This window comes from Mytilus edulis, chromosome 1 (genome assembly GCF_963676685.1).
Source record: "Mytilus edulis chromosome 1, xbMytEdul2.2, whole genome shotgun sequence".
In the NCBI taxonomy this organism is placed as follows: domain Eukaryota; kingdom Metazoa; phylum Mollusca; class Bivalvia; order Mytilida; family Mytilidae; genus Mytilus; species Mytilus edulis.
The window spans coordinates 102,819,548-102,833,269 of NC_092344.1; the positions used below are offsets into that span (position 1 = coordinate 102,819,548).

General features: G+C 30.8%; 2 protein-coding genes across 3 annotated transcripts in view; both read left to right on the forward strand.

The window, feature by feature from the left end:
- LOC139516491 (uncharacterized) overlaps positions 1–13,722 on the forward strand; it is a 735,418-nt gene that overhangs the window by 570,657 nt on the left and 151,039 nt on the right. The window lies entirely within an intron of this gene.
- Positions 1–13,722, forward strand: part of LOC139498671 (GTP-binding protein Di-Ras2-like) — a 58,897-nt gene that overhangs the window by 12,216 nt on the left and 32,959 nt on the right. The window contains exon 1 of one of the 2 annotated variants that reach the window (XM_071287198.1): positions 4,545–4,776. The exons of the other annotated variant lie outside the window; for it this stretch is intronic. Within the exon in view, the coding sequence (XP_071143299.1) occupies positions 4,771–4,776 (6 nt within the window). The 5' untranslated portion in view covers positions 4,545–4,770. Of the gene's footprint in view, positions 1–4,544; positions 4,777–13,722 lie in introns of those variants that run through there. 2 annotated transcript variants of the gene reach the window in all.

Sequence of the window (13,722 nt, forward strand, 5' to 3'; positions counted from 1 at the left end):
CAAAGCCTTTCTTCATAATCACGTTTATATATATAACTACGTGCATGTCCGTAGTTCGGAACATAGTCAGTGGTTGTTTCAGTTTTATATCTTTAAGGCTTTGTCGTTCAGGGAACTGACCTTTGAAAGTCTCTGTTTATTTATAGATTTTACAGACTAAGAAGATTTCTGCTGGGCAGACTTTAAATACTTGTCTATTATTGTAGACCGATTGTCAACCACTACATATTGTTACTGTTTCATGTTGCTGCGTACTTTACCCTACCTTCTATAAGTTCATAAAAGGCAAGTTTATTAAACATCATCAATTCAAAGAAAAATAATATAATTTTTATCCTAAAATAATATTATTTTTATCCAAAGAGTAAAAGTTAATTTGACACGCGAGGGAAGTAGATTTATTTTGAAAGGTGGCACAGTTTCTTAGAAAATCAATTGTAGTGATGACATTTGAGTTGTCTAATCTCTTGTCTGTAGACCGGTGACAGGCGTTATTGATGTTACTCCCACGCATCCTTTGTGTTGCATCTTAGTCCTTATATAAAGATCTGCGACCTACTTAGTAAGAAAAATGATACATATACTGTTATATAAAAAATTGCCTTCAGAACTACAAATTCTGTTTTCTCGAATCAAACTCTGAATTTATTAATTCCGAAGTGACGGTGAAGTTTTGAAAAGGTAAACGTTTGTTTTTTTCTTCAGTTTTAAACTGACATTGATAGTTCTTCTGCGATTTATCTGTTGCAATATTCCTTTGGTATCTGTCGCCTCTCTTTTGAAGTTTGAATTGAAATTAAATAGGTATCAATATCTTACCCAAAAAGGTATTTGATCTGATTAACATCGTGGTATAAGACATTCATAGAAACATATCTGTTTAGCTAATACTGTGCTTTGTACCAAACTATTTATTGATAAGCTCCCAATATAAAATCTTTTGGATTTTATGGCTATTTTCGGTAAAAGCAAGAAGTTTAAACATTGAAACAAATATAGATAGCCCCAAAGCAAATGCAATAATATCAACACTTATATTTGACGGACACTAAAGTAAATTAACAAGAATACCAAACTCCGAGGAAAATTCAAAACTGATAAATCCGTAATTAAATGGTGAAATCAAAAGCTCATACACATCAACAGTCTTTTAAATATCAAAAGGATGTTATAAGATGAGATATATGATACTTTTCCATGATCAAGTCCTCAAAGAGGTCTTATCATGCCTTTTTTATTTGTTTTTACAATATTTGACTTCAAATAATTTGTAAACTCACTGTTCAAACATAATTTGCTTTCTGCATCTACAATTCAACATTTAGTATCATTCCGAGAAAAAAAATCTGTTTGTTTCATTATTGTACATATCATTAAACACAATTAAACATTCACAAGTACCGCAAACTATACCATTGATGCCAGACATATTTACACTACCGATATGCTTAAGAACCTCACCTTTCAATAATGAGCTTCATTTGATTTATTTATACATTTTAATGACTTCATCAATCGAAATTTAAACGTTTGAAATTGACGGTTTGTGATACTACAATTTATTCTTCGTTCAACCTACGTTTTAGTAGGAATACTTCAATTGAGGATAAAGCTTTCTCTTATCAAATTAAGAACAACCTTTTCACTAGATAGCTAGTAGGCGGCGAGCAATAAATCGGAGACATACTGAACTTTTGGATTATATTATATAGATGACATTTATGTCTACGAGAATGTCATAAGAATATAGTAGCAACCCATAGCTTTATATATGGGTTGCTAATCTATACAGTAGTAACTAATAAGATAGTGAAACATTATATTTATTTAATAAAGTATCATACATTCTATTTTTGGGATTCCATTCTATTAATTTACTTTCAGAATGTTTTTATTCTTATGACCCACATAATAGCATTATGTGTTACGGCCTGTGTGTCCGTTCGGCCTCTCGTCCGTTAGTCCGTCCGTCTGCCCCACTTCAGGTTAACGTTTTTGGTCAAGGTAGTTATGAATGAAGTTGAATTCCAATCAACTTTAAACTTAAGACACATGTTCCCTATGATCTTATCTTCCTAATTTCAATGTCAAATTTGAGTTTGATCATAATTTCACGGTCCACTGAAGATACAAAATGATAGTGTAAGTGGGAATCCGTGTTCTATGGCCACGTTCTTTTTTTCCCTATCATTGCAATCTATTCTACCTCATTTTTTAAAAGGATGAGCATTGGTGGTACTGTACCGACTATTATGAAAGCATTGATGTCTTAGGCAGATATATGCTCCATGCACTTCAGTGCTTTTTATGCATTTATGAAACCGATATAGTGGGACATCCTCATTTACAAAATAGATTGCCAAATGCCTTTTGTTTTGTATCTCGGTACCTTTCTTGGAAAGTTGCAATTCAAGTTAAATTGTTTTGCATAAGTGATTTTGACTAAACAGGAACATTTCAAATATTGCAATTATGTTTTTAGTTGTATAAAAGAAAAAAAAAAGTCAAACAAATCCCAAAATGGAACAATTGAGCATCAAATAGAAATCATATTTATGTACCTAACGTTATATCACGGTTGTTCAAACAAATCCATAAAAAGGCTTATGAACGAAATACTAATATGTAATGCAAATAAGCAAAACAATGTTTTATAGGTACTGTTTCACAGTTCGAAAGTGCAAATGCTGGCAAAACATATGTCAGCAGTTGGCTACAAGAAACAGAAATATTTACTTTATTTGACTTATTCAATTCGTTCAAGAAAAAAGGATAAATCAATAAAAAAATGTAACATTCAAGTAAGAGCTTTAATGATAGAATTTGCTAAGAATATAACACAAAAGTTCCTGTTTAATAACAAGTTACTCATTTTTTACCATAATTGCTTGAAATTTAAAAAAGAACACAAACCAGAATTACAATCCAATAAAAAGTAAACCGTAGCCGAAAAGCTAGTGGGTAAAATTGTTTTTATGAAAATACTATCTTGAAATGTCTTGTTAAAAGTCTGGTATGCCATTATTTTTATGACGCTAAACATAAAGAAAAATTGTTTTCCAGGCACGAAATGTTCTGCAATGATTATCAATGATAATAGAAGTTTTTTGTTTTTCTCGATATAGGAAAATAGAAAAAGTATAGTAGCACGAAAAGTACTTTAATGATTACCAATAAATAGTCGTTTTTCAAATCCCCCAATTAAAAAAAGATAAGTATAGTCTGGCTAAAAGTCATGATACTTAGGCTGTATTTGTTAGCTGATATCAAACTGGTCGATTGGGAATGATTTATAAGAGGTATAATTTAGCGTTCAATCATTGCTTAAAGAAGGTCTATTTCGGTACCGTTTTTTTCCATATTCTGCTTTTTGAGATGTTAAGATTTCTTTTTAGGAATATGATTGTCTTGTTTGGTTTTGACAAGCATTTGAAATAAAAATTATCCAACCCGGAGCTAATCATATTGTTTTTTTTTTTTTTTTTTTTTTTTTTAAAGTACATGAATACTTAATGGATGCACCCAAGACCATAGACTAACAGACATTATAGAAACTTGTAAACAGACATACATTTTTGATTGATATAGCAATAGCAAAAAATTATAAACAAGTATTTATATACAATTGAAATGACATGAATGAACATAACAAATAACAATTCATTTAAGTAATATTGTTCACTGTCAAGGATTGAACTATTTTAATATCTTGAAGAATAAAGTTGTTTACTAATTTCATTAAGATATTTAAAAAACATAGTTAGGAAAAAGGTATATTGTCCCTAATTAGCTAACAAAGTAAAACATGACACTCAATGGCCAAACTAAAAATTAAATTGCACATCAAGGCTTGTTGATTTTAAGTCCTGGGTATGAAATGTTAATAGAAACGAAAATATAAAATAAAATGAATTATGAAACGCAGAGAATTAAAAAGTCTAAATATCAAAATTGAGTATTTTATATTTAAGTCCTAAACAATAAAATGAAGTTGCTTTTCCCCTGGTCACACACACAAAGTAAAACTGGAAGGAATGTTTTAAAATACCATACTGTCATGTTGTAACTGACCAATGCAAGTTCTTCGACCCTGACGTTTTTTAATATTATCTATAGAACACTAGTCAAGCAAACTAAATAAATAATACACGAATAAGAATCCTTAACTTTACTATTTCTTCCTGTAAATTTCAGTTTCAATTTGTATTCGTTAATATCAATGAAGCGGTATATATTTTCTTTTTACTGTTTCTAATATCTGATCTTAGCTAAGTGAATACATTTCAAACATTAAAAGCATCGACTTTTCTAGCTGTTCTTACTTATCTGTTTATAAAGAGAGAGAAATCTTGTTTGTCAGCTCTGTCCCAGTACGATTAAGAATAATTAGACTTGTGTCAATTCTTGTCAATCAACTATAACGAGATCTTTAATGTGTATGCTTGTTTTCTAAACTACATCCATTATATGGAACCGTGTGTGCTAAAATACTGTCATACTGGATCAATAGACCGATCGAATGAATGAAAGAAGCCCACTCTTAAAACAGAAAGCTGTTTAAACCTGGCATATATCGATCGACTGTTAATGTTCTCCCGCCAAACCAAACAATCGTCTGTTTATGCATCGGGAGCAGACGAAAAAACGATGCTTCTTTGAATCGTAAATGTTTTTTGGACATAACTCTTGGAATTAAGTGCTGAAAAAAATCCACTAGTATCATTAGAGAAATCTTGTCATGAGGAAATATTTTACATCTGCTATTCAGTCATGCAGGTAACATCAATACTTTTGTTATACTTTTTGCTTACATCGTTTTTTCATACATCACATTACTTATAAAGATAAATGTATAATTCTCAATGTTTTGACATAGGAGCAAGGAGGTGTTTATATTTCATCAATTTAGCTTTTTTTTATGATTGTCAGCATTTATTTAACTTGAGGTTGTTTATCTTTGTATTTGTAGAGTAAGACGTTTTTTTGATCGTCGATATGATTATTGTATTTTTACGTGATCTTTGGATGTGTGTTCGTGTAAATTTGAATTATGGAATCAACAGAGGAATATATTAGTTTGACATTGGTGGAAATGGGGAATAATAACAAATCTATTATTTTTTTAGATCATCCAAGATAATTAACCTTAGATATTTGGTTTTTTTTTTGTATATTTAAAGGCATTTTGGATTGTTCAGAAGCACGAATGACTGCTTTAACTGGTGCGGAGTCTTAAACGGGGGTTTTATGCCTTAAATCACCATTTGCTCTGAGTCTTTCGTTGTTTTTTATGCTTTTAAATCACCATTTACTCTGAGTCTTATGTTTTTTTTCTTCATGCTTTTTTCCTCTTAATCTTAAAATAGCTTTTGAATACGTGTTATGTGAAACATTCACCACGAAATCTAACAGAATTTAAAGCATGTACATTTTTTCGCTTGAAAGGATGCAATACATATTTTTTTGGTTTATACCATAAGGTATAATGCTCTATAACATTCTTTATACAAGTTTGCAAACCTGCTTATTTCCACATGATAGCAAGCGCTGTATATAAAAATACATTCATAAAGCACATTGAACATAAGAAATTCTGTATAATGGTTTGTCACCGATATGTTTGGTCTTTTTACAGTTAACCGTCTAGGGTATTTTAAGTTTGTTAACTTCAATGAAACTTCTCAGTTTATTATAAAGTGTATGACATTTGTAGAAATGTACGGTTCTACCTAGCTCAGACTAATTCAACTTTAGTCGTATCCTATTTTCTTGTCTGTTGTTCCACATTTTGATCATGTAGCTCCAAGCATTTGGATTTTCGAATATTTGGCTTCAAAAGTTCTTTTTTAATTTAAAAAAAAAGAAGATATACATATTCCGAATGCGTGGTAACTAGTACTAGACCTATCCCACATCAATTAGAAGATTGTTTTGTTTTAATCAATTATGTTTGAACCAAGGTCATGGAAAAGGACTCAGTGTATATGTACATATCCCATACAAGATGTATAGATTAGTCATTAGTTATTATATATAACATGAATTTATACACTTCTGTTAGTCTCAGTGATAATTTGCAGAGTGCTAAATAGTTTAAAACAGAAATAATCTATTCCATTCATACGTTTGGTATGATCAATTTTTTGAAACAGAAATAATCTACATTTGGTATTATCAATTGTTTGAAACAGAAATAATTTATTTCATCCATACATTCGGTATTATCAATTGTTTGAAACAGATATAACCTATTCCATTCTTACATTTGGTATGATCAATTGTTTGATACAGAAATAATCTATTCCATTCATACCTTTAGTATTATCACTTGATACTTTGTAGATTTTTTTTAATTTATTCTTCTCAAGGCTCTTACTCCACAAAGTTAATGAGTTATGTAACTTCTCGTGCAATAATATAGCTTTTGCTTTGAACAGTACTTCTTCCTAACCGTATATTAATAACATGATGGGTGCCCCATGTGAAGCAGGACTTGCTTACCCCTGGAGCACATTAGGTCACCATCGGTTTTTGGTTGTGTTCATGTTGCTCGGACTTTAGTTTTCTATGTTGTATTTTGTGTACTGTTGTTTGTCTTTTTTTGTCGTTTTTCGTAATGTCCTTGGGTGAGTCTGGGTTTCCGATTTGTGAGTTTGAGTATTCTATTGGTATCTTTCGCTCGCTATGCTTGACCATTAGTTATCAAGAAAATCGTTTAAGAGCCTTTTAAGAATACAGTTGAATGGAAAAGATTGATGTTTTAAATACCCTTTATACCGAGTAAAATTATATGGTGTGTCACTGACTATGTTATTTTGTAGAAAAGAAATAAAACCTAAAACTAAAACTTTAGAGAGTGTTGGCTTCCATTAATCATGGATTTACTTATTAATTGTGTTAAGTATAAGTTATTGGACATTTTATCGACAGATACAAATAAGATACAAATAAGGAAAATCAATAGGTTTCCCCATAGACCGATGATCTAATTAATACAATGTATATAAAAACATAATTATAAGTTTGTGATTAATCTCGTTGACAATGTCAGTAATTGTAGACAATATAGACGTCATAACTGACCTCTATTACTGAAATCTAATTATTTTACTTGCTTGTTTTAATCAACATTCTGTAATTAATGTCAGCTTATTTGGTCCTACGTGCAAAAAGTATCGATTCCCATCTACTTGAAAGAAAGTTAGAAGTTAAAAAAAAGTTCAAAATCAATATTCACTTCTGGTTTTCCATTTGAAAATCATTTTGTGTAAAAGTGCTTGAACTGGCTTAATTTTATTGTCAGTTTTTCCATTTTCTTTTCTTTTACTGAGCATATATAAGTCATCCTAATTGTTTAAAAACAGATTGACTTGTTGTAAAGTTTTCAGAAACTATTCCAATTTCTTGTACGTGAAAACAATCTAAAAACGTTTTTGTTATTCACGTCAATCTCCATTATTTGATGTCCATTAACCAAATTAGACAGATATATACACTAGCGTACTGGATACACTATAAAATAATAATGTTTTTCTTTATCTTCTTCATCGTGTATTAATCTATTTCTTGTTTCATCTTCATTTGAGCAGAGTTGACCTTATATGTTCTCGAGCTGCTATTCATTTTTATCCCTATTGTAAAATAATTCATAATATGTTGCATTCTAAAAAGTTTAGCTGTGAGCTTTCCTGGTGAAGGATTACATAGAAAACAGAAAGTATCTTTTAACTTGGGAAACATTTCAACGTGTCGGCATACCTTATGCCAATTTAATTCACTTTGCCCCTTTTTATTTATAGAAATGCATACAATATTAGCGAAAGAAACAACTCAAATATCGTTCTTAAATAAAAAGCTTTGCTTTTACAACGGGAAACTGGCATAACTGTCGAAAATTATTTGTACTGGAAAAGAAAACACTTCCCAGAAGACAACAATGTCCCAGAACTGGCAATTACCCTTAATGGTGGAATACGTTGTTCTGTGAAATTTTCATGAAGTTGGCAATAGTGTCGCATATTGACACGAGAACGATCTTGATCTATAATTCATTCAGCTTACAGAAAAAGATACGACGATTGTGCTAATGGTATTGTATAGTGAAAGGAAGTTTATAAATTATTAGCCATAACGGTATTATTTGGTAACATGGGATTTGGCTTATTATTTTAGTATCCTTGATAATTTGAAAAGGAAATCCGGAGAACGAAAAAACTTTGTTAAAATTTTGGTTCCTGTAGTCAAGATTTCTAGGTAAAATTGTACGATTTATATTATATCAACTGAAATCAAATAACCAGCATCAATTACCATAATTTGGTTTCTATATAAACAACTTATCTCGTTTACCAGGAATAATAAGATTATTATATTAGTTATAAAATTAGTAAACAAGCTTTATAAGTACAGATCCATAAATAATTCATCACTTATACTGTAGACACTACTGAAGTGAATACTACAAATTATATACTGACTAAAAACTAATTTTAAGCTTTATTTTGTGATACTCTGGCTTCATTAACACATGAACCTAATAGTTTATAGGACGACGGATACGTTACACACCCATATTTACATAGTATGATTAGTATTGATATATTTGTCCATTAATTCAGTGTATACAAAAAAATTTCAATAAAAGAACCAATCAGCTTCTATAATGGTGCTAGGAAGAATGTTATGTTTACAAAGTAAATGATACCATTGTGATTGTTATAATTTGTCTAAGCTCAAAAACTTCTATAAATTAGTTTTAACCATTTTCCTATCAGTTAATTTATTGATGAGTGAAGAAGATAGCGTATCGTAAGTTAAATTTCACATAATGGTCCTTTTTCTACACGCTAAAATTTCATTCCTTGTACAAACTTTTGATTACACGGATGTTAAACGTATATCAGAAATAAAAAAATACGTAGGAAATATTATAATTAACAATGCATGAAATCGTTCTAAAGCATTTTTGCTCACATTTTATTGTGACTGGAAGCCATTTTTCACCGCAATAGTATGTTTTTATACTGGTAACCGTCCCAAGTTATGTCTTTATGAGATGAAACCTAGGGATCATATCTGTGAACCAGTATGTCAACAAAGCAAATATCTATGATATTATAGATCTCCCCAAAAGAGACGTGGTTTGGGAAACAGCTGTTATTACAAAGTGCAACCTACATCTCCTTAGTTTAGATTTGCGATTTGTTTCATCTTAAACTAGGCGGGTAATCACCTGTTTATTATTGATCACCACGACCGGTGCCAATAGTGAGACGGGAACTGATGACCCTTACTACTTATATCAAATAAATATATATACCTTAAAAGATATACAAGAAGCAACATATTTCTAATGTCCCAAATTGAAATATTTTGTATCATCGTCAAACAATCAACATTTACCATTGATACTTTCGTCACAAGACTTGACAGTCATTCCAATAGATTGATTTTTGCTTGTTACACGTTCATAGGGAAATATTCCATGCATATATTCAGGACAAGATCAAATAAACATTTAATACAAAAGGTAGGTTCCTCAAGGAAGGTCGAAAAATGTTTACTGCCATTTGAAAATAAGGGTGAGGCTATGTTTGACGGGGACAACAATTTTTCCGTGCCACAAGCCACCTGATGTTTTTGAAAGGGTCATTTGGTGTGCTGTGTAATTCAGAGGTGTTTTTTTTGTTTTTTCTTAAATTTTCTTTCCCTTCTCATCTCAGCTAAATACACAGCGTGGTAGCTGAAAACTGGTATTAAAATATGTTTATTGTTTCTACGATTGTGTTGGAGGCTTATTATTCTCTATAGTGCAAAATAGTTAGCGTAATTTAGTGACAATACTATATTACTTTTTCCAATGATTGGTTCACTTAGCGATAACTTTTACAAGTACTACTACAAGTAATATAATAAACTTACAACTTTAGTGTTATATATCATTTTCATTATAAATTTAGGAGTGCTGAGTACTCTCAAATCTAAGCAAAACTTCCCACGTGATTAAATGCCAGATTCGATTCAGAAATTTGTTTTGGTGTCAGATGTTTGGTTGTCCTTACTTGAAACTTTGAACCATGGGTTTAAAAACGTGTGCAAATTGTGATAAGCAAATTGTTATTTTAGTTGGATTGGATTGGGTTTTTTTTTGTGGATGCTATTGTATTATTCATTTTCTGTTTTTGTTTTATATATATATACTGTCAATGTTATACTTTACGTAATGTCTATACAGTCTATAGTGGTGCTGACTCTATTGCTATACTTAGCATCCTTTTGATATCTCCTATGCACAATTCACAGTTGGTTCAATATTCATGTTTTGCATTACGGTCTCGTATTTCCATAAACGTAAAAATTGTATTGTTAAAACTTTTACAATAGAAATATAGTTAAAATTCATTTCGTAGGGTTCACTGCATTGTTTTCAGATATAGAGATTTATTTTGGGAAGAATGACTTCACCTACAGAAATTATAAAACGCGATTATCAGCACCGAATTTTTCAGCCACACATCATTTACAAAGCAAACAATCTAACGATCTGTCCTTCCGTCTTTCTTTTTGACTGAATAAGTTTATTGACAAAGATTCTGATAATACTGTTTTCTATATAAATGATGTAAACACCAAGTTTCTTATTCGTAGTTTGTTTCTGTTCTTTTTATGAATTGAAATTCAGTACCAGTATTCTGGTAATTGCACAAGATCGGTTTCTTCATTTTAAATGACTTTTTATATGAAATCTACTTCGATATTTTGAGATTGGAACGGCAATCAGGGGATTCTGTGTCTATGATAGATATTCCAAAGCCTCTGGTTAATAAAAGCACAACGATTTATAACTTGGAACAACTTGCGCTTGGTACACTGTAAGGACATTTGCCTATTCCTGTAAACCGTAGGTCAATTTCCAAATTCATTTGTTTGTTTTTATTTGCAGTTTTGGGTTGCTTTCTCTAAAGAGTTTATTTATAATCTCCCTTTTTCATAAATAAAAGTTTTTAAGAATTTATCTCTAATTTAGTCTACAAAACACGAAATAACTACATTCGATACCAATGATAAAATCCCTTCTTTGAAAACCACATGATACCATTAGTTTTAATTTTTTACGTTCGATACTACTGATGAAAGTCCTTCTTTTGAAGACAGCATAATATCGTTCGATTTATGGTTCTATGTTCGATACCACTGAAGACAACATACTATCGTTAAATTTATGTTTCTTCATTCGATACCACTGATGAAAATTCTTCTTAAAAGACAACACATTATAGTTATATTTATGTTTCTATGTTCGATAATACTGATGAAAATCCTTCTTTGAAGACAACATAATATCTTTAGATCTATGTTTCTACGTTCGATGCCACTGAAGAAAATCCTTATTTGAAGACAACATAATATCATAAGTTTTATGATTTATTATTCAAAAATGATGTCTTCGAGATGAAGTTATTTTCATTAAATTTTTCAGACGTTAAATTACTGTTTATTATTCTGAACTCATTTGCTTCATGTTGTTCGGTTCTTATTCTTGATTAATAATATAGTTATCCTTTGTTGATGAAGCATTATTCTTCTATTTTATTTACTTATTTTTTTTGGAATGAGTTTTGAATATCAGTTTCCCTTACAAGACGTCTAAAAGAATCATTTGAAAAGTAAGAAATAATCTAATTAGAAGACAGGTTAACCAAACCATTATCGATTGGATGACAATACTTTTAATGACTGATTTTACGAGCAAGAGCTGTAAATAATAGAGAGAAAAAGCAAGACTAATGCATTATGAAAGACCAGTGGTTACTGAAAATAGATGATGTATATATGGTCTGTTTGTTTTGGATATATCCTGTTACAAAAAGGAAATAGAACATTGGTTTTTCAAAATTGTATTCCGTGTACTTTAAAACGATTTTTTTCAATAGATCCATGATATATTGAGCTTGAATTTCACACACGAATGTCATACAGGATACTGAACAAAGATAGGGAAAACAAACCCGGTCACGTTTGGTTTAAAGTCGGTTTCTATTGTTAGCACAATATGATCTGCATCTCTTTGACATGAAAAGAGTCAAATTTTATATTGGTCCTGTAGCATCCTTTGCCGTTCATAATTCAACGCCTGGAGAAGTTGGTTCAGTGATTGAAGATGAGGTAGGCAAGTTGGTTCAGTGATTGAAGATGAGGTTGGCAAGTTGGTTCAGTGATTGAAGATGAGGTCGGTATTAGCGGAAGCTTTAGTCAATTTCGTACCAAGATGTGCTATAGGGCGGTAAAATCCTGCAACTTTGAGGGCCATGGTAATTCAATTACGTTGTTCTGAGCTAGGAAATCCATGATTAATCTTGCTTTTTGAGGCCGGGCATTATTCCATTGAAACGTCTCCCTCTGTCGATCAAATACATTAAGCATATGTGGCTGTGAATATCATCTCTATCGCGTTGAGTCGTTATTTCTTTTGGACACGCACTAACGATCAGCTAGACACATGTATGGTCGGGTTAGTCCATTATATATTTGATGAGAAAAAATATGACTAATAGCTGTACAAAATTCGACGTCCATTCCAAGTAGTCTATACCAACAATGTCTTGTGGAAAACATGCACACTTTTTCAGCTTAGTAACTTCAATCTTCAAAATCCAGGTCTAGAAAAATAAACTTGTCTATTGCCAAATTTTAATTTTTTAATTAGATTTATTTTTATGTACATTCAAACAAACCGAAATGCCCTTTTCTTGTTATTTCGTTTAAAATGTGTTTATCATAAGTCTGGCTGTTTTATCTTTATATCACTTTTATTAAATATACAAGTTTCGCAAAAAAGGTAAACCATAGTGGGTGTAGAAAATGGTTGATTATCTCAAGTGTATTAATATGCAAAGCATTACAAACGTCGTTATTTCGATTGAATTAACTAAACATTTAATTACAGGAGTTAACATATAATAATCAATCAGTGTAATTAATACATCACGAAACTTGTCGTTAGTAACAAGAACTCTTCAAACAAACTAACGAGTCATTCTTTTTCGGTGTGCTGGCTCTTCAGTTTCTAGATATTTGCTTCAGGCAAGTCTATGTCATGAAATTACGCAAAGCTATGCAATTGTATTACTTTTCAAGCATCTAGAAAATAACTTAAAATTGATCTGATGTCATACAATTACCAATAAAACACTTGTTAATAAACGAAGGTTCACCAGTTTACTATTTTTGAGTGGGAGTAAAGATTTTTTTTTCGTTATTGTACATCGGTAATAACTGCTGTGAAGATTTTAGAAGAATATTTAAATTGCAACACGTATATGAATTGTATTTACAGTTAAAAATATCTCGGGTTCTAAATAATCGTTAGAATGATTGATAGACGTGCGGATTGACGTTAAACGTTGATTGGAAAAAAACTATGTGCTTTTCAGGGCGGAAACATATGAATATAATATGAATATGAACTCTACTTGGTACAAGTTTTTTTTTAATTGCTACAGTTGCCATGACGTTGTAAGTTATGAGTTTGAATATCGCTCTGATATCTTCCATCTCTATTTCACAAGGTAAAAATCACTGTAAGACATTTCACCCTCACGCATTATTATAGCCTTCCAGTCTTTGTTATATATATATACATATTTGTTTGTTTTTATAGTGATTAAAATTATAACACAATGGTGTCTGCTGTACCCCTATTGTTTACATTTTTACCTATTA